This window comes from Plecotus auritus, assembly GCF_963455305.1.
Source record: "Plecotus auritus genome assembly, chromosome: 9".
Taxonomy (NCBI): Eukaryota; Metazoa; Chordata; class Mammalia; order Chiroptera; family Vespertilionidae; genus Plecotus; species Plecotus auritus.
Genome location: NC_137783.1, coordinates 152,868,241 through 152,889,108, shown reverse-complemented (window position 1 = coordinate 152,889,108; position 20,868 = coordinate 152,868,241). Strand labels below are relative to the sequence as shown.

Here is a 20,868-nt window from a genome sequence, read left to right as displayed (position 1 = left end):
AGGACCCGCCGGCCGCCGGCCGCCCTAGCGGCTGCGTGGCACAGCGCCCAGCCCCGTGTGCCGCGCGGGTGCTGCGGGCCCCCTCCGGCCGCGGTGTAAGAGAGGCCCGGGGCCCAGTGACTTGATGGGAGGCTCTGCCAAACCCCAACGTGTTTGTGTGACAGGAGCGGACACGCCGCCTGGGAGTGGCGATGTACCAAATTCCTTGTGACCGCTCTGGTGTGCTGTTTTAAAATATATGTTCACTTCAGAGAGGGTGAGAGAGAAACATCACTGATGAGAGCGAATCGGCCATCGGCTGCCTGCTGCACGCTCCCCCTGGGGCGCCAGCCCGCGACCCGACCGGAACCCACGCGGCCGCCTCCTCCTGCTGCTTGGACGATGCTCAACCTCCAGCCACACGTGGCGGGGCGGGGCTTGTTGCTTTTTTAGAGGATAAACGTCCAATCCGAGCCCACGTCTGAAACTTGTTAAATTGGTTTTCTCCCATTCGACCGCCTGGCACTGGGGGATGCTGTTCCTGCAGAAGAAAGGGGCTGAGCAGGAGGGGCCAGGGGAGAGCGGTCCTTTCCCTCCCACCTCCTGTCACCGGGGAGGCGCGCTGCCCTTTACCCATGCCCGGGTCTGAAGATCTGCGGGTAAAATGGAGGCAGGCCGTTGTTCCCACAGCTGCTGTGCAGAACCCGCCCCCCAGCATCCAGAGCTCTGAGGGGGCTCCTGGCACTAAAGGGTCCTAGCCACTCCCTCCAAGTGCGGTAAAGGCTGGAAGGGCGGCCAGGGAAGGCCCTCCGAGAAGGCTGCGTTAAGGCTGGGGAGTGGGAGGGCCGTCACCAGGCGGGAAGAAGAGCAAACTGGAGCGAGTGTTAAACTAGCAGCTTTATTGCCCTTCAGGGTCCCTGGCTTCAGGGAAGGAGATTGCGAAGGGCTTGAGGGAGGAAAACCTGTAAGAAATGATGGAGCTCAGGGAACAGGCCTTGGGAATCCTGGAGTGGGGTCACAGTGAGAGCCTGGTCAGCCTGGGAGGCAGACACCACAAAGCTCAGGAGCGGCTCAGCCTCTGGCCTCTGCTCGGCACTGCCCCGTGCTCTCAGCTCCTGGGTCACCCGCGCCTCCGTCGCCAGCCACTCCACCCCCGTGCCCGTCCTGCCTCCGGCGCCTTCCTTGGTTTGCTGCTGCAGGCACCTTCGGGCCCGCCGCCGCCCTTGCCACACTCGGTGCCGCAAGGCACAGCGCCAGCTCACTGGAGAGAGCGATGCCCCCTTCCTTGTCTCACCCTGGGACCCTGCTTGGGCCGCCTGAGGTCCCGTGGGGCCCTGCTCTGCCAGCACTGCGTGGCCTGGCTGCTCCTCCTCGCCAGTGCCTAGCAGCTTTGCAGTGGGCAGGGGAGGTGCCCCTGGCTGCCCAGGGCTCCGCAGGGCCCAGGCCTGCGCTGCTTCTGCAACCTCTACAACCATGTCTTCCACCCCTTCTTCGCTCCGGTCCCCTGCGCACCCCTGCTGCTCCCGCTCCCGCTCCCCCTGCTCGGAGCTTTTCCTCTGTCTGTCTAGTTTCGGTCTCTTGCGTGACCCTTCCCGGGGAGAATCCCCAGTTCCACCGCCCTCTGACCGCAGTCTCTTGGTTCCCTGCTCTAGCTGGCACCCCAATGCTTCCCTTAACACCTGGGCCAGGGCAGCAGTGAGCTGGGGGAAGGGAGCAGGAGGTAAGGGGATGGGGGTTGCAGACAGCAGGGCGCTCGGTGAGCTGGGCTGCAGAAGGGGGAGCAGCCCCCAGTCCCGACCCCGGGAAGAACGGTGCTGGTACTGGAGGCTTCGGCAGTAACTGGCTGCGGCTCGGCAACAGTTCTGTAGCCGCCCAACGACCCTGCTGGTTACGTTGGCTGCCACATTGTGACTCAGGTCAAAGGGGTCCTGGAGATTCATGGGGCCGAGACGCAGGCCCTCCCAGAGATGAGAGGGCAGGTCCCCTGCCACAGGCAGCGCCCGACCCTCCCGAAGGGACAGCAGTGAGCCACGAAGATCCCAGCAAGACACGCAGGAGAAGAACTGGGCCAGCAGGGAACCTGGAGGAGGGGGGAGACCAGGGAAAGGGGGTTACTCAGAGGCCAGAACGGAGACAGACCCCGAACCAGTCATTCACTTAGCAGGACTTTCTTTTTCCCTTTGAGGAGCTCACAAGTGCCAGAGCCAGGCCGCTCTGAGCCCTACAAGCAAGAGGCCAAGCTCGAGCTCTGTGCCCCTAGCAACGTCCGTCCCTCCCCAGATGCTGCTCCTTCCCCTGGCAGCAGTGCAAACCCCCACCCCCACCCCGCAATTACTCCAAGACACAGTTTCTTCACCTGTGAGTGGCAGTAACACGAGCTGGCCCCAGGCCGCTGTGAGAGCCACGCCGGCCCACGGAACTGTGGGTGTATGTTACCTACTGTCACCACTAACATCTCCTATTAGTCCCCAAACTCACTCAGGGGCTCCTTATTGGTGCTGGGCTCCAGTCTCGAGGCATCTCTGGGGAAACTACAGTCCCAACCATCCACCGCCACCTGCTCACCCTCACCTGGGAGAGAAAAGGGGAGGGTCAGCCTGGAAGCTGGAAGCCCGGGGCGGGGGGGTGATGGAGAGAGGGGTGATAACAGAGCTCTCAATCCCAGCAGGTGAGATGACGCTAACGAGATAGAGGGTGGAGGCCGGCCGCCGTACCTGCTTTCTGGGTGAGCTGGGACACAGTGGGCAACACAGGAGGGTCCCTGGTCTGAAGGAAATAGATCACGAGCAAGGTCAGGGCGTAGTTATTGAGAAGGGGGCCACTCCCTGGGGAAATGATAATTCATGAGATTAGAGGTGCTTCCGACACCCTCCCGGGCGGGCGGGCTTTCTCAGCCACGGTTTCTGTATCCGCCTCCCTCCTCTGCCCCAACACCAACTCAGCCCCAGGGCCGTCCGACCCTCACCTGACAGCCCTCGACCCTGAGCCCAGCAGCGGAGCGTGTACACCAGGGGCCGCACCCGCTCATCCAGCTCAGAGCAGAGGCTCAGGAAGCGGGAGTTATGCAGGGCCAGCCTGGGACAGAGGAGACAGGGCTGTTAGGGCGCAGGAACCCCCTGAAGGTGTCTCCCCGGCTCTCCTTCCGGACTTGGTAAGGGGAGCCAGGGGTAAGGCCAGCAGAGGGTTCCCACAGTGTCTGCTGACACACTGGCCTTGTGAGAGGCCATGCCAAGAACGCCGCGTGCTACCGCCCCATATGCCCGTGTCACACATCCACTGCTCAGACCCTTCTGCGTGCAGAGAAACGAAGACAGGAGGGAGGGAGGAAAGGAAGAAAAGGGGAGGAGGGAGAGAGAAAGAGGAGGTGGGGGAAAGGGAGGGAAGGGAGAAACCTATTTGCGTTTAACTTAGCGCTTCCCAAACCGATCCAACCATCAAACTTTCTAAATCCCTTAAAGACAGCATTCCCGAACCCACACTTCATGGACACGGAAATGGCAGCCAGACGGAGGGAGTGGCAGGAAGGAGGACGGGACCCAGCAAGGACAACCTCGAGGCTCAGCAGGTGCAGGAGCTCCCCACACCCGGCTCCCTGCTCAGCCCCCCCGGAATGCTCAGCTGGCCTTCCCCAATCACCCCCGAAACAGGTACCGGTTACTGAGGGAGATGTCCCCGTGAAGACCTGAAGGCCGATGGCAGAACTTGACCACGGGGCGCCGGGCAGAGGGCACCGTTTGGACTCGGTACACTCCAGGAACACAGCCCCGAAGGATGGACCCCACCAGCTCCAGCATGGCTCCCTGCTCGGTCTTCTCCCCCTTCGGGGCCTCTGCCAGTTCCAGAGCCTTCCCCAGCTCCCCTTCTCCCCGATCCTCCTGCAGCGGTGAGGCTGGAGGCAGGGACTGGGGAGAGGCCTGGGTCTCGGAGGCCAAAGCCGAGTCCGGAGTCCGGGGTGCCAAGGAGGAGGAAGGGATTTCAAAGTCCAGGGCTTCCGAGTCTTGGGGAGAAGCTGGAGGCTGCGAGTCTGAAGGGGAGGCTGGGGTGCAGGCCAGGGCTTGAGGATCCAGCGGGGATGCGAGGGCCGAGTCCAAGGACGGAGACTCTGGAGCCTTTGGGACCGGCTGTGGATGGGAATGAGCTGAGTGAATTCCTCCCCTGCTGTCCCCTAACCATGGAACATTCCGTCCCCAAGACACACTGTGACTTACTGCTTGTTGTGTGCCAGGCCCTACTCCAAGGACTTCATACCATAACTCATTTAATCTTCCCAATACTTCTCTTTCCACTAAAAATAACCTTTCAGTGACATCAAACAATGGCCTGTGTACTACAGAAATGTCACTGTCAAAAAGGGCAGAGGAGCTGTTCAGGAGAAAGAAGACGAAAGCGACAACACAGCCGTGAGGGTGCTGCCAAGACGGGCGTAGGTGCTGCCCGTTACAGTCCCGCGAGCTGGACACGTGTTCAGTGTAACGTTCCCTCAACGTCATAACTGCACCGTGTCCTGCGCGCACTACAGCCCCTCGGTTCTGAGGCAGCGCACACGGGAGGAGCAAGGGGCAAAGGCGTGGTGTGTGCGCCCTGCTCTCAAGTGGTTTGGACAATACAGTGTGTGTGTGTGTGTGTGTGTGTGTGTGTGTGTGTGTGTGTGTGAGTGTGTGTGTGTGTGTGTGTGTGTGTGTGTGTGTGTAGAGACAATGATAAAGGAAATTTTCTTTTAAAAGTAACCTTTTTGGAGGGGCTGGAGGTAGACGGGAACGTTATACTTTCTGCTTAATTTTGCTGTGAACATGCAACTTTGAAAAAAGTAACAACCCTTTCCTATTCCAAGAGCAGAATCTGTACATTAGATGGTAAAAAATACAGAGAAGCGGCCGAAACCGGTTTGGCTCAGTGCATAGAGCGTCGGCCTGCGGACTGAAGGGTCCCGGGTTTGATTCCGGTCAAGGGCATGTACCTTGGTTGCGCGCACATCCCCAGTGGGAGGTGTGCAGGAGGCAGCTGATTGATGTTTCTCTCTCATCGATGTTTCTAGCTCTCTATCCCTCTCCCTTCCTCTCTGTAAAAAATCAATAAAATATATTTAAAAAAAAAAATACAGAGAAGCAAAAAACATAACCCAAAAATGACCTTAGTATATGTCCTAATATATATATATATATATATATATATATATATATATATATATATATATGTGTGTGTGTACACATATATGTATGTGTGTGTGTGTGTGTGTGTGTGTGTGTATATATGTTTTTTGTTTTTGTTTTTTTCCCCCCCCCAATATCATACATGCCATTTTGAAATCTGGGTTTTCTCATGTCAGTTCATGTGCATATCAATCCACATCCACATGCCCATTTCTCGAATTACAATAACTTTCAGGCAGGTCCTATGATCCCCACTTAACAGATGAGAAACGAAGGCAGAGAGGTGACCTGCTTGCCCAGTCACAGAGCCATGCCCACTGACCACCACCCTGGCCACTCACCTGGGGCTCTTCCAAGTCACCCAGATCCAAGAAGAGGTCAAGATCACAGTCGTGGACGTCAAAGCTGTTTATGGAAGAGCCAAAAGGATGGACCACGCAGCCTGGGTGCCGAGCAGAGAATAAGGTCAGGAGGCATTGGGGGACTAAAGGGTGAGAGCACATAACGGGGCACGAAGATGGAAGAGCAACCACGTCAACACGGCTCGCTGAGAGCACTGAGGGAGCAGCGGGGAGGACAGCACGGGGGGGCTCAGGCAGGAGGGGGCGCTCACCAGGGAAGAACTCCGTGAAGACCTCTTGGACCAGCGCCACCACGAGGCTCCGAAGCTGCCGCTCGGCCTGGGACAACTCCCTCAACCCCACGAGCTTTACCATTTGTGCCCCCACGTCCGGGGCCTCGGCTAGGGCCGCGGCCAGCTGGTGGCTGTCGGGGGCCGTTCCTTTGGGGGACTTGGAGGCCGGTCTCTGGAATTCTTTCTGTTCCCGTGGCCGGACGCGCAGACGCTGTCCCCCGAGGCTGTGCTGGGGCTGGGACAGAACAGCTTCCTGCGCACCCACGTCCCCCATCTCCACGATGGCAAACACTCCCTGGAAAATCACAACGGGGCAGGGGTGACGGGTCTGCAACCAAGAACCCAAACACATGGTCTGACAGTGGGCACGGGAGTTTCAACGGGGAGCACCCCACGAACTGGGAATATCTGCTTGCTGACTCTGGAGCAACGGCAAACATTTGGGCAAGCAATTCTCTCCTTCACTTGGATCCCACACATGTGACTCTCACCCAGTCGGCCTCTGAAGTCTCACTTTACCTATCCCACTGTCGCACTCTTCCCAATGACGTGATTTCACTGGTTCTACTGGGACCCATCCCCTCACTTCCCTGCTGTAATTAGTCTTTAACATAGATGAAGAATCCACGCAAGGAACACTCTGCTGGATGTAAACATAACTACCTCTGACGAACTCCATCTAAGAATACCAGCAATACGATACAAGTGTTGCTATCACGTGGTTGAGTACAACGGTATTTTTTTTTAAATATATGTTATTGATTTTTTACAGAGAGGAAGGGAGAGGGATAGAGAGTTAGAAACATCGATGAGAGAGAAACATCGATCAGCTGCCTCCTGCACACTCCCCACTGGGGATGTGCTCGCAACCAAGGTACATGCCCCTGACCAGAATCGAACCTGGGACCCTTGAGTCCGCAGGCCGACGCTCTATCCACTGAGCCAAACCGGTCAGGGCGAGTAAAACGATATTCATTGGGCAAGGGGGTGGGGGAAACTGGGAACATGTGTCATAATGACCCAATTTTTGTAAAATTCAGCTCCAGCCGAAACCGGTTTGGCTCAGTGGATAGAGCATCGGCCTGCGGACTGAAGGGTCCCGGGTTCGATTCCGGTCAAGGGCATGTACCTTGGTTGCGGGCACATCCCCAGTGGGAGGTGTGCAGGAGGCAGCTGATCGATGTTTCTCTCATCGATGTTTCTAGCTCTCTATCCCTCTCCCTTCCTCTCTCTAAAAAAATCAATAAAATATATTTTAAAAAAAATTCAGCTCCAAGCAGTGCCTAGTACAAAGTTAGCAGTTAACAAGTAATTGGCAAATAAAAGATTGACTGAGTAAGTAAACAACCAACAAGTACCCCGGTGACTAACTCCGGTGAACTGAGAAAATTCAAGGTGGGTGGTATTCACAAAGCTGAACTCGTCCACGGACAAGCCGTGCACGTTAGGAAGTGGCCAAAACCGACGCCTGGCTCCTCGCACTTCTTTTGGTGGGTGGGACACCTGACTCATTCTTCACCCTCACACACATTCATTCTACCTTGTCCTTATCCATGACGACACTGGCCACGGGTCCAAATGCCTGGAAGTACTCAGAAAGCTGAGCAGAGTCCACATTCCGGGGGAAGCCACTGACAAACACACTTCGAAGTCCCTGAGCCTTCCGGGCAGCTCGTAGTTCTACCAGATGCCGGTGCTTCCGGCCTCCCAAGTGGGCATCCAGGCTGGGTCCTGCAAAGACCAAAGTGAAGCAAAAACATCCACATTCCCTCTTCAGTGAACCTGTTATCCGCGTGCCTAACCCTCCCGGCCCTCCAAGCCACAGGAGGTGTGAACTTTGAATAAACAAACTCCTGGCTTCCTCTGCCTCCCTCTTTTGTCCGTCTTTACACACAGTGCATTTCAAGTGGTTCCCAGGAGAACTGACTACACTACAAGTATTCCTTCTTTTTTAAAAAAATATATTTTATTGATTCTTCACAGAGAGGAAGGGAGAGGGATAGAGAGTTAGAAACATCAATGAGAGAGAAACATCGAGCAGCTGCCTCCTGCACACCTCCTACTGGGGATGTGCCTGCAACCAAGGTACATGCCCTTGAGCGGAATCGAACCTGGGACCCTTGAGTCTGCAGGCCGACGCTCTATCCACTGAGCCAAACCGGCCAGGGCTACAAGTATGTCTTAAACCATCTGTAAGTGCTAGTTAGAGCAACGTGTGCAAATTGTAAAGAAACAAAACAAATAGGTAACTTATCCAAATAATAATAGAAGAACTAAATATATCAAGACCCGCCTAGACTATTTCCCATGGGTCATCTCTGAGTATGGTATAAAGATTACAAATGCAAGATATGGAGCCACACTGTCCAAGTTCAAATCCCAGCTCAATGAAGCCAAGACCTTGGGCAACTCTCTTGTGCATCAGTTTCCTCAGATATAAAATCGAGGTGATCACAGCACATAACAAACAGGAATTGTTCACATAGCACTTGGCAGGGAGTCTGGCACGTGGCGCATGAAGAAAAAGTTTGGCTGCCATGATGTTTATTACATCTTGAGTCCGCTGCTTGATGTCATCAGTGTATGTATGGGGCCAGGGAAGACTGGGTTTCCGGCTGGCCCTAGGGGGACACAGCAGCGGTGCCATTCACAAAAAAAAAAAGAAAAAAAAAGGAAGATCCTGCTCAGGGAATATCATGATTCTGACTTCACAGGTCAAACCTGAGGTTTCACTGAGCGCCCTGTGCTGTCATACAAGGACCTTGTCAACTTTTGGAAACCCGCCTTCCGGTCATGCTACTTCACCCTTCCTTGCCTCTGTAGGGCTTCCCTGACTCCATTCCTACCTTCTCTGCGGTCCCACAGCTCCCCACTCCTATCCACAGAGCACGGAAATGGTCTCCATCTCTAGATGGCGTGCTCCTGCATTCCCGAATCCGCTTTCCCACCGCAGAGCCCAGCGGACACCAGGCACACAGCGATGTCCAGCAGATGGCGGTTAAAGAGGGGATACAACGGGAGATTTCGGGTAGTGGGAAGGAGGCTGGAGGTGGTGGGACTTTCCCCACTCTAATTCCTTGGGACGGACGGAGTGAAGACGGAGGTGGGTGACTCTACCTATGGACACTTGGCAAGAACCTGTAACCCTAACTTTCGCTAGGACCCGAAGACGAAAGCCCACAACCACCCCTCCTCACTAGCCACCGCTTACGGTTGGCTGTAGTGACGTGGCAGAGGCGGCAGCGGAAAGCCCCCCGCGGCAGCGACTCGACGTCCGAACCCACCGCCGCCATCGCGACTACCCGGTACCGACCAAATGCAACCACTTCCGCCACCAGCGGCGCTCGCTCTTCCAAATCGCAATGCGCTGGAAAGCAACTTCCGCCAGCCCAATAGGAAGTGACGTAAGGCGGTTAACCCGTGTAGGCATACTCCTCCGGAAACCAGGTCCCTTCGACTCAGGGTTCCGACTCCAGCGGGTGTCAAGGCTTTCTGGGCTTTAGGAAGAGCCGCCCATCCACGTGTCTTATCTGCATACCGTAAGCCGATTGGTGTGCTGAGCTGTTCCGGTGCTGATTGGCCCAAAGGTCGTGAATATTCATAACAACAGACACAAAGGCCGGCGCGGGGGTGAGTGACAGCCGCCGTTTCCTAGCGGTGGCCCGGGGCAGGCTGTGCTCTGCTTCCAGGGGCATAGAGACCCGCGCGGCTGTACCCTCAACCCTGCGTTTCCCTGGAGAACAAAGGCGGAGGCTGAGCAGCTCCGCGAAACCGGCCGCTGTCCATGGACTCCCAGCCTCAGGACAGTTGTTTCTCTCTCTGCCCTCGTTCCTCCCCCGAAACGGTGTTCTGCGACCGCTTCCTAGCCCTGGTTGGGGAGCTCTTCCCGCCCCGTCACCTTCCCGGGCTCCAAGGGGCCACAGCCAGATGGATGAGCAAGGCTTTCCTTCCGCAATATGGGCTGCGCTCATGTGGGGCCGGAGCCACCAGCCACTTCACGGCTTAGACCTACTCTGGTGGCACCTGAGTAAAAGGCATTGGAGGGGAAGGCGCTGCCTTCTCCTAGTATAGTGAGTCGTCAGTTCAAACTGACACTACAAGTGCAAGCTCAGGACAAGGAGAGTGAGGGAGCTGGGGAGGCCCCAGGCACAGGGACCATGAGATAGAGCACTGGCGGATGGACGGACGGGCGGATGGGCGAAGCAGCCCTTGCGGCAGCTATCAGCTCATAGCTGTGGCCTGTGGAAAGAGCCTCAAGGTCTGTGTGAGGCTCAAGGTCTGTAACCTTGAGCAAGTGACAACTGCTGGGGCTATGCCCCATCTCTAAAAGAAGTGTCCCGGGAGTACATGATAGACCTCTGATCTCTCTGCTAAGGTGTGGAGACCATGAGAAAGAAGACACCTACTATGGGCTCCTGGTGGCTAACTGGATTCAAATTTATTTTTCCTCACCTGAGGGTATTTTTTCCATTGCTTTTCAGAGAGAGTGGAAGGGAGGGAGGGAGACATCTGCCTTCCCCATGTGCCCCCACCAGGCGTGCCCTTTACCGGGAATCAAACCCATGACCCAGATGCTCTAACCACTGAATACATGGGTCAGAGCTGGACTCAAAAAAAATTTTTTTAACCCAGGACCTTTCAGTCCACAGGCCAATGCTCTATCCACTGAGCCAAACCAGCTAAGGCTCAGATTTTATATTTTCCTTTTTTTTTATATTTCAGAGAGGGAGAGGGAGAGAGAGAAACATCAATGATGAGAATCATTTAGCAACTGCCTCCACACTGGGGATAGAACCTGCAACCCGGGTATGTGCCTTGACTGGGAATCCAACCGGGACCTTCTGGTTCATAGGTTGATGCTCAACTACTGAGCCCCACCAGCCTGTTTGGCTCAGTGTATAGAGCTTGCGGACTGAAGGGTCCCGGGTTTGACTCCTGGTCAAGAGCACATGCCCGGGTTGTGGGTTCTGGTCCCCAGTAGGGAGCGTGTAAGAAGCAGCCGATCAATTAATTTTCTCTCATCATTGATGTTTCTATCTCTTTCCCTCTCCCTTCAATAAATAAAAATATATTTTAAAGTAGTCCTAACTGGTTTGGCTCAGTGGATAGAGCATCAGCCTGCGGATTGAAGGGTCCCAGGTTTGATTATGGTCAAGGGCACACGCTGGGGTTGCAGGCTCAATCCCCAGTGGGGGACTTGCAGGAGGCAGCTGATCAATGATTTTCTCTCATCATTGATGTTTCTCTCTCTCTCTCTCCCTTCCTCTCTAAAATCAATGAAAAATATATATTTTTTACAAAGTGAAATTAAAAAAACAGAAGCCAGCAGGAGCCTCTCACACGAACTGCACTTCCGGAAGAAGCCTGCACAGAACTGCCTGCTGCCCTGTCCTGCCACCTGAACCAGCCCTTGTAAAGCAGTTCCTCACCAATGACAGTGCCTGGACCATGCACACTGAAAGGATTGGGAGGCTTCATTTGCATGAGGACAGATCAACCTGAAGACAGCCCAGAGCAGAGCTATCTAGCTGGAGAGAGGCCTGGCCCCAGGGTCTCCTCACAGCCGAGCGTGGAAGTTCCTGTTGTTGAATTGGTACCAGCCACCCTCAGTTGACAGGTGCGTCTCCTGCTGGGCCCAGCTAATCTCGGTCTCTCAAACCTAAAAAGGCAGGAAGCACGAGAGTGGGCCCTGACATTAAGGCAGTTGCTGAGGCCGGCCTTGGGGACCCAGGAAGCAACAGTCTATGCAAATAGACGGGAGCGAGGTGGTAAGATCTTGCAGTACCGCCCCCCAGAGTTGCTCTGGCCTCGTAACAACTCCCAGAATTCCCTAAGTAAAAGGAAAAGGAGTTAAGAATTAGGAAATAAAGAAGCATCTTCGCGCGCACACACCCGTCCTATGGAGGAGTCCCATCCAGAGACCCAGCTCATCCCAAATGCTCTGAATAAACCTGGGTCACCACAGGAACTGGGGAGCAGTTTGGGCCTCACGGCACGGGAGGGCCACCTGCTCAGGCTGCATCTCACAGAGCTGCTCCCAGGGCAAGCCCCCTCTGTGCTTCCTTGTGGTCCTTTATTTTCCAACTGAAGACACACCCCCACACACTCATAGCAGAGAACAGCTGAGCCAGGAGGAGCTGAAGAAAACGGCTTTTTATTTGTTACTGTAAGAACCAATTACAGAATCAACGTTTAAAAAATGGACAAAAGGTCTTTATTTCTGAGAATTGGCGTACAAAAGGCGGAGGGGAGAAGGGGAGAGGAGGAAAGAGTGAGCATGGGCTGGGTTTGATGCCAGCTTAGGGGCCTCAAACTATTTAGCAAAGTCCGGACACCGGACAGGAAGAGAAACCCCCATTAGGAAAAAGAAAAAAAAATAATAGACATGGCAGTGCACGCCCCCCGCCCCCAACCAGGTGTCTGTTTACTCTTCCCCTCCCCTGTCCCCTTTCACAAAGGGAGGCAAAATTTTTAAAAAATTAAAAAACCCTCCCCCTAAAACTGTCCAAGACAGCTGTGGGTCCTATCCCCCAAGGGGCCAGGTCCCACCATGGGTCAATTCCTGCAGTCCGCCTTCCATCACCAGGCACGGAGAAGCAAGGGGAGGAGACGAGCCTGGAAGTGGTAACACCAGAGGGCGCCCAATCCCTCCAGGGACACACACTTGCTCCCTCCTTCCCTCCCTCCCTCCCTTTGACACTAAAGAGAAGGGAACTCGGGTGAACTGGGCACCCATCCTCTAGCTTGCAGCCCCCCTCCCTTGCCCAGAAGTTCAGTCCTCCAGGACAATGGGCTCATTGGTGCTGGCAGGATGTGAGGGTGCAGGCAGAGAGACTGGGGGCCTCACTGCCATCAGAGGTGGCTTCACCTTCAGGGGCAAGTTGGGCCTGCGGGCAGCTCGCCGCATTTCCAGGTGAGTCAGAGCTTTCCGGAGGGCCCTGGCCAGGAAGAGAAGTGGGGAATCAAGAAGGCTAAGACCCCCGCGCTGCAATCCCACATTCCACACTGCAAGTCCTCCAGCCGTTCCTTGCTGGCACCCTAGCCTGCACCCAGTCTCCCTGTTGCTGGCCCAGCTCTACACTCCTATTTCCCATGCCACCAACCTGGGTTGCCAAGTTCTCAGCCCGCTCCCATGGCGGGCTCCCTACCTGGTATCTTTTGTGGCCACAAACACCACAGGATTGGGGGCATCAGCGGGGTTTAGTTTCTGACGCTTGGCTGCTGGCTGGGAACTTGAGCGAATCCCTGAAGCCAGAGGCCTTCCATTGGCAGAGAAGGGAACCCCTGCCCCTGCCATCTGCAAAAGGGGGGCAGCACAGTGAGGGGACTCTCTCTCTCAGACCCTGTCATGTATCAAAGCCCCCCTTAGCATGGCCCGCTCCAGCCTCACTCACAGTCTCATAGGCCCGTTTCACCATGATGCCCCCCAGGCCCCGGCTCTGGGTCAGCTGGTTTCTGTTGATCGGTGTCTTGGTACCCCGAGGTGTTTTTGGTTTCAGAGGTGCCTGGGCCACTGCGAGGTAAAAAAAAAAAAAAAAAGAAAAGAAAATTTAAATAACGTGCATACGTTCTTTTCTCTATGCAGGTTCCCGGGGCATCCCTGAGAGGTGATGGGGAGGGTCTGGCAAGCAATTACCAGTACAGCTGACCCTTAAACAATGTGGAGATTAGGGGCACTGACCCCCACACAGTAAAAAATCCCCAGACAGCTTTTTCTTAAAACATATTTTTATTGATTTCAGAGAGGAAGGGAGAGGGAGAGAGATAGAAACATCAATGAGAGAGACTCATTGATCGGCTGCCTCCTGCACGCTCCCCACTGGGGTTTGAGCCCACAACCTGGGCATGTGCCCTTGACCGAAATTGAACCCAAGACCCTTCAGTCCACCAGCTGGGGCACCCATATAGCTTCTGACTCCCCAAAAACTTAATCAGTATTTCGAAAGCCACACAGGAGTGTGATCTTGTCAAATCAGTATGGTCACACTGGATAGCTCATGAGAAAATATTATTAACCTACGAGAGGACAGTTTGTTAAGACCGAATCTCTAAGGCCTGAATGGGAAGGAAAACAGCAAGGGGAGAGGAGGTTTCGCCCGTAAAAGGACTGGGAGCCTAACACCAGCCTAACTGGTTCCCCTTCCTGCACCCACCCCGTACCCAGTCTGGTGCCCATCACATACCCAGATCTTTGACGATAGTTGCCAGGGGCAGCCGCACCAGAGGGTGAATCTTCAGTGGAGTCTTGGCGGCCTTAGGGAGTCGAATGGAGCCTGGAGAGAAGGGGAAAGCTTCTGAAGGGGCTTATCTAGTCAGGCCGCTCCTATCCAGGAGCCATGTCCGAATCTTTTTTTTTTTTTTTTAATATATTTTATTGGTTTTTTACAGAGAGGAAGGGAGAGGGATAGAGAGCTAGAAACATCGATGAGAGAGAAACATCGATCAGCTGCCTCCTGCACACCTCCCACTGGGGATGTGCCCGCAACCAAGGTACATGCCCTTGACCGGAATCGAACCCGGGACCTTTCAGTTCGCAGGCCGACGCTCTATCCACTGAGCCAAACCGGTTTTGGCAGCCATGTCCGAATCTTAAACCCCTGGGCCTCCTCTCCCCACGGTCACTGAACATCCAGACACACACTGGCCCCTGGCCAGGCAGCCCCTAACCGCCACCAGCCCAGCACGCCTGCTTACACTCTGCCTTGATGGCATTGGCATTGATGGGGGCATAGGGTCGCCGAGCAGCCCTCCTCGGCTGTAACAGGTCCCTGCACATGCGTCTGGCAAGACGGGTCAGCTTCGTGGTCTGGAGCAGGAACGTTTGCCTGTTCTTGGCCAGCAGCTTGGCCCGGTTGGCGCTGGTCGTATAGGGGGAGAGACTCTGGGCTTCAGGTCTGGACAAATGACCCCTCGAGTGTGGCTCCTGGAAGAACATAGGAAAACACAGATGGATACCGAGGCTCCCTTCTTCCCCTCTCTGGAGAGGGCTATTCAGTCCTGCCCTCCTGGCTCCTCCACCACCTTGCCCTGCCCGCCCCAACACATCAAGCCCTGCCCACCTATGGAGCGGGGTGTCCCGGCCTTCACCCAAGGTCACACCAATATGCTCCTCTTCTCCCTCCCTGCCCCAGCAGTCCTTACTGTTGTGCCCCGAGCGGCCCCCTCAAGCTGGGTCGGCGTCTTCAGTCCCCCGTACTTCTTCCAGTAGATCCAGCAGGAAGCACAGAGGCGGCACTGCATGTTGGGTGGGCCCCAGGCGTACCACTGAGCGGACTGTGTGGCTGAGAGAGCGGAGGGGGTGGAGGTCGGGTGGGGGAGGGGCACGCCACTTGAGCCCCTCAGGTTCTTGGGTCGGGGCAGGCCTCTCCCCACCCCCAGCATCCCTGGCCCTCCCTGGAACTCACTGTGGCAGCTCTCGCAAGTCAGGCCCTTCTGGAATCCTGCCCCATTCATGCCAGGTTTTGAGCCCACAGAGATGATCTGGTTAGGATTTGGTTTGGTGCTAACGGGCAGGAGCGGGAGAAAAGAAAAGAGCTCAAGGAAAACAATGTTTCCACCTTGTCTCTATAATAATGTGGCCCTGCCTCCTGCCCAGCCCTCATGGCTGAGGACAGCACAGCCGGGCGGGGGGGGGGGGGGGGGGGGGGGAAGCGGGGGGTGGGGGGTGGGGGAAGCGGGGGGGGGGGGGAGGAGAGGAAGCGCCGGCCCCCCGGCCAGGCCCTGCCGTCACTCACTAGGTGGGGATGTAGACCTGTTTCAGTTTGCTGTCTGCTTCGGCCGCCTTCAGTCTCTTCTGCAGGAAGGGAGGACAGAGAAGGGTCAGAGAGCATCTCAGCAGGGGGCCTCCGGCCCGCCTCCGGCCCAGGCCATACCTGCTGAATGTAGCGGTCTGTGGTTTTCCACATGTAATAGAACTGGACTATGCTGGCCAGTGACTTCCAGGGCAGCTGAGGAGGCAGAGGGAACGAGGGTGAGCTCGCATCTGGCCCCGGGCCCTGGTTCCCTCACCCGACGTCTTCCCCCTCCCCGAAGCCCCACCCACTCACAAAGTCCTGGCGAATATCGTTGAAATCCTTCCCGTACTTCTCCAGGGCCTCCTCAAACAGCATGGCCTCGGAGGCAGACCATTCCTCCATCTCGTCCCGGCACAGCACTGGGCCCCCCTGGGGCACCAGCGTGGACATGGCCTTGGCCAGGTCATAGCCGTTCCTCTGCAGTGTATCCATGGCGTGGAACTATGGGCAGGTGGGAGACGATGCCGATGACCCGAGACCCTCGGCATGCTCGGCTCTGCTTTCGACAATCCCACTCACTCAGAGACACCCCGCTCCTGCCCCAGGCTCTGCCGTCGCCGAAGCCCAGCCCGCCCACCACCCACCCGCGCCTGCTCACCAGGGTGATATCCCGAGAGGCGGCAGCTGCACTCATGTGTAGGCTGGGCTGCCGGATGGAGCTGCTACAATCTAGGGCTCTCGCGAAGGTCCCCACCGCGCTGGGAGAGAAATCGAGACGTCAGGAGGGAAAGAAGCGAGCTCAAGCGGGCTGCGGAACTAAGCCAGGTGGGAAAGAAGAACAACTTCCGTGCCAAACGAGAACTGTGTCCGTCTAAGAAGGGGACGCAGAACTATGTTCACACCTCCCCGTCCTTCTTCCCCATCCACCCACCCTCACCGGGCCACCACGAGAAACTGGTCGATCTGCCGGTCTGTGAGCGGGTTGTCTGGGTCCCACACCTTCATCTCCATCTTCTGCTGGTTCCGGTTATCAGACTCCCCTGAGGGAAGGGCAACGGCACCATCAGGGAGAGAGCAGGCAGGTGGCGGGTAGAACCCCAGCAGGAGGGGAAGGCTAAGGTGCCGACAGGTTCCATCAGGCACCTCGACCCTGACTTCTCTTCCCGCTGTGCCCGTCCCTTCCAGCTCCGGAGCTGCATTCCATCAGGGTCGCGGCCCAGAGCAGGCAGACCGGCACGGCGCAGGTGCAAGGCCCACGGCTCAGACCCCGATGGCAGCTAAGCCAGCAGCCGCACGCCTGTTCTGCTGCTCACCCTCGGCCAGGCGATCTGGGATCTCAGCTTGGTATTTGCACCCAACACGGATCTCCCCCTGGTCGGCGAGCAGCGTCTTCTGCACGGGGTCAAACACCAAGGAGTAGAAGAAGCAGTCCTGGAGGGGGAGAGGAGGTGAGCAGGGCAGCCAGCAGTCCTCAGGGCAGGGCCAGTGTCCGCGGAGTCGCCGAAACACGCGGCCTGGCAGCCTGCGCCTCCTCACTGTCCTCCTTTCCTCTTGCCTCTTGGGGAAACACCCGCTCCCCCCTTCTCCCAACACCCCTTTCTCACCTCCTTTTCCAGATACTGGCTCAAGATATCTGTCTCATTCAAGAGGGTCACACTGCATTTCCCACTACGAGAGAGAGGGCCGAAGACTCTGGGTGAGCACCTTAGCCCAGTGTCCCCGCACACCACCCTCCTCTCCGTCCCCTACGGAAGGGCTCGCTGGCCTGACGGTCCCGTACCGGATGTGGGTGGCTGGCAAGGACTCAAACTGCCGAGAAAGAAAGAGTTCCCGGTGCTTCAGTTGATGTCGCTGCTGCTCCGACACCCCTGGCTGCTTTGACTCCTCTTCAAACTCCCCTGGGAGATGAAGGAGGAAGAAACCAAGTCAGCACCAATCCACAAAGGAGCCCCTTGGACAGTTGAGCCCAGCCTTGGGCAAACTACGGCCCGCGGGCCGGATCCGGGTGTTCTATCCGGTTCTCTTGCTCTCCCCTCCGCTCCTTTACTTTGAATTTATATTAGTTCACACAAACACTCCATCCATGCTTTTGTTCCGGCCCTCCGGTCCAGTTTAAGAACCCATTGTGGCCCTCGAGTCAAAAAGTTTGCCCACCCCTGGCAAGGACAACAGTCCCTGTCTCGGCGGTTTTTCTCACACTCCCAGGCCTCTGCCTCCCATACCCTTACCCGACCAGCTCCCCGCAGCTCTCCATCACTAATGCTCTTACGGAAGAGATGCTGAGGACCAAAGTGCCACAGAAGTACATCCCACACCAGGTGCCGTGCTCAGACGCCACGCATAAAGCCCGAATCCGCCCACCAGGCCAGCAACAATGTCACCTTGTCTCTTTCTCGCTAACCCAGCCTGAGGTCCAGAAACGGAGTAAGATGGAAAGCATCACCCCAGGTTAAGTCTCACACTTCCTCTTTTCAGATTTCAGGAGACTCGGCTCTTAAACACCACATGCAACCCTCACCACCCCTCACTTTCTACTTGGGGAAGTTTGTTCGCGGGGATTTCAAAGGCCGGATCTCTCCACCCCGTGCCAACACCTTCCTCCCCAAGGAGCTGCCACTGGCCCTGAAACCTTGGTGGGAAGGGTTAACCTGGCTGGGTGCCAACCAAAGTGGGAGGAGGCAGAAGAGCCTCGGGCCCAGATGCAGTGGTGCATTGTTCACCACAGGGAGAAGGTGGGGGGTGCCACAGGCTCCACCCCTCGCCTGTGAGCTCCGGAAACCCTGTGCTAAGGGAAGGGGGACCACACCCCCCCACACCCCTTCTGATTGGACAAGGCCAAGGTCAGCCCCTGCCAGATGGAGCTGGAAACCCCAGAAGGCCAGAGACCTTGTTAGGCCCAGCTCCTCTGTAACCCCTTCATGCCCAAAGCAGCCGGAAATACGGAAAATAACTTAGGAAGGAGGAACAGGAAATAGGGGAAAGACAGCCAAAGCAGGAAAGAAAAAGAAATAAAGAAAATTGAGAGAGGTCATGTTTTTTGAAAGAAGACGACAGCATAAAGAGAAGGATTTGGAGGAAAAGGAAACGGCGTAGAATGGAGTGAAGGGGGAAGCAGGGGAGATGAGAAAGAGGGAAAAGTGCATGAAAACTTCCTTTGCTTCTCACACTGTCCCTTCCATGTATTCTCACCCCCTCGTGGTCACAAAAGGAGCCTGCTCCCCTATTACGCAGGCTTCTAAGAACCATCCTCCTCTTCTTCACCTTGACCTTGGTCACCGGCCTTTGACCCAACAGAGCCAAACTGCCCGGGAAGAGTCCTGCTTCTCCAAAGCTCCTCCTCACCCCCCACGTACACACCATCGTCTCAGAACAGTAAGTAAGTAGACCCTACCAGCCCTCTGACCCACACCATTCACACGCACACTCCCACACAGGCCACGGTCTGGCTCTCCTTACCATGGCCTCGCCACCCTGCTCCCAACCCCAACGTGTACCGACAGGCCTCCCTCCACAGACCAGGCACGTCCCACCCCCAAACTCACACCCTGCCGTGGGCATGCTACCAGGAGACACACCTGCAGGGACATGCCCAGGCCTCAGACCGTGGGGGGCGGGGGGGGGGGGTGGGAGGGGGCAGGGAGGGGGCGCGGAGACACTCACTGGCATTGCTGTCAGCCAGGCTGTTGAGGCTACTGGAGATGTCCCTCCGCCGGAAGAGGCACACCACCTTGGCCTCCACGTTTCCATTTGCAGTCTAAGAGGGGAAGGGCCGGGGGGAAGCCGTCAGTGAAAAGCAGAAATGCACCGACTGACAACTGTCGGTAAGTCTCTAAGGATGTGGCAAAACCTCAGAAATGATAAACAAGGGCACACGTTTAAGGACAGACTTCCCAACCCCTTTCCTCCGCCCCCAGGAGAGAGTCAAGTACATTTCCCACGAAGCTCTCAACAGCCTTTCCTGAACACACAAATGAATGAATGAATATGAATGGGTCCTGGGGACAGGGCCCGCTCCCTCTCTTCCACCGCAGTTAGAGACCTCAGCAGGCAGACACCACTGTGAGGGGTGGGCGGGGGGACTGCTCCACTCACCTTGTTGAGCTCTTCAATCCGTCTCACCAGGTAGGGATTGCTGGAGGAGTTCTCAAAATAGACGTAATCTGCGGGAGGGGGAGGGGAGAGCCGGGGAGATCAGAGAGGAGCAGCGGGGGGAGGGCAAGACAGGCCTGGGGGGAGGGGCAGGAGGTAAGGGTCCTGGTAGACAGGACCCTGGAAAGTGGAAGTGGGGAGACTAAGAGGAAATAAGGGATGGCCCCCCACCCCGACCACCTAGTTCCAAAACCAGATCTTTCACTCAAAAGTGAGCCTTAAGTTAGAAAGAAGCAGGGGGCTGGCCTAGAGTCCCAACTCAGCGATGGGGCTGCACCCCAGTCTCTAGCGCAGGGCCAAGTGGCAAAGCGATCGCCCCGGCCCCTCGCGCCCCTGCCGGCTTGTCAGCTCCCGCGGGACCCCTTTCCCCCGAGTCCGCTCCCCGACGGGGGGCCCCGACGCGGCCGAGCTGCTGCCGGGCTGCCCCAGCCTCGGGGAGCCTCCGGGAACCTCGGGTCCCGCAGCCTAGCGGCTGAGCCGATCCGCACCCCGCTCCCCGTTCCGGTTCCGGTCCGCGCTCGGGACCACGCCGCCCGGGCCGAGCCTCTCGGTCCCGACTCCCACCTCTCCCGCCCGGGGCCCCGCAGCCCCTGCCCGATACTCACCCCCCACCCGGTACATGTTGGCCGCCATGGCCGTTCCCGCCGCCGCCTCCGGCCGCACAAAGGGCCCGGGAGGCTCGGGGGATAGGGCTCGGCCCGAGGCGAAGGCCGGGCGCGGAGCTGGCGCCGCGCGGAAGTCTCGGTCGGGCACGCGCAGCCGGCACCGCCGCCGCTTCAGCCGTCGCAGTTCATCTCCGCCCGCAGCTCAGCGCCGCCGCCACCACCGCTCACGCCGGACGCCGAGGCCCGCGCCGTCGCTCGGCTTCTTCCGGAACGAGCTCGGCTGCGGCGGCTCGGGGCCGGTTCGGGCCCCTGTCCTCGCGGAGCCGCTCCAGACGTTGGGCCCGCGGCCTCGGGCTTCGCCTCCTTCCCGAGCGCCTTCGGCGGACGGGAGAACAAGGCGGGCGCTCGGCTAGGGTCGGAGAGCGAGACCCCAGCGCTCGGCCACTTCCGGAAGCCGCTCGGCTGCCTCCGGCCCGCCGCGGCCCGCGCTCGGTTATTTCCGTTGCGGCCCCGCCCCGCCTCCGGGGGCGGACGCGGAGCTGGCTGCCCCCCCTCCTGGCCACGCCCACCGCTCCGCCCGCCGCCCGGGCGCTTCGCGGGGTTATTTGCGAGCGGCT

The 20,868-nt window shown here is 57.2% G+C and overlaps 2 protein-coding genes across 2 annotated transcripts; both read right to left on the bottom strand.

The window, feature by feature from the left end:
• Positions 1 to 856: 856 nt before the first annotated feature.
• Positions 857 to 9,083, bottom strand: TUT1 (terminal uridylyl transferase 1, U6 snRNA-specific). The gene is made up of 9 exons (XM_080641911.1): positions 8,975 to 9,083; positions 7,304 to 7,494; positions 5,743 to 6,058; positions 5,471 to 5,571; positions 3,631 to 4,100; positions 2,945 to 3,054; positions 2,694 to 2,804; positions 2,458 to 2,550; positions 857 to 2,059 (listed from the first exon to the last, which is right to left on the bottom strand). The coding sequence occupies exons 1-9, from the start codon at positions 9,054 to 9,056 to the stop codon at positions 903 to 905; spliced, it is 2,631 nt and encodes an 876-aa protein (XP_080498037.1). The 5' UTR covers positions 9,057 to 9,083; the 3' UTR covers positions 857 to 902.
• A 2,818-nt stretch (positions 9,084 to 11,901) lies between these two features.
• Positions 11,902 to 20,773, bottom strand: MTA2 (metastasis associated 1 family member 2). Its single transcript, XM_080640357.1, has 18 exons — positions 20,252 to 20,773; positions 19,590 to 19,657; positions 19,158 to 19,251; positions 17,278 to 17,395; positions 17,102 to 17,165; positions 16,811 to 16,928; positions 16,435 to 16,537; positions 16,156 to 16,255; positions 15,810 to 15,998; positions 15,636 to 15,710; positions 15,498 to 15,556; positions 15,168 to 15,265; positions 14,905 to 15,044; positions 14,458 to 14,686; positions 13,947 to 14,036; positions 13,158 to 13,276; positions 12,912 to 13,060; positions 11,902 to 12,701 (listed from the first exon to the last, which is right to left on the bottom strand). Exons 1-18 carry the CDS (start codon positions 20,277 to 20,279, stop codon positions 12,536 to 12,538), a joined length of 2,007 nt encoding a protein of 668 aa, XP_080496483.1. The 5' UTR covers positions 20,280 to 20,773; the 3' UTR covers positions 11,902 to 12,535.
• Between the last annotated feature and the right edge of the window lie 95 nt (positions 20,774 to 20,868).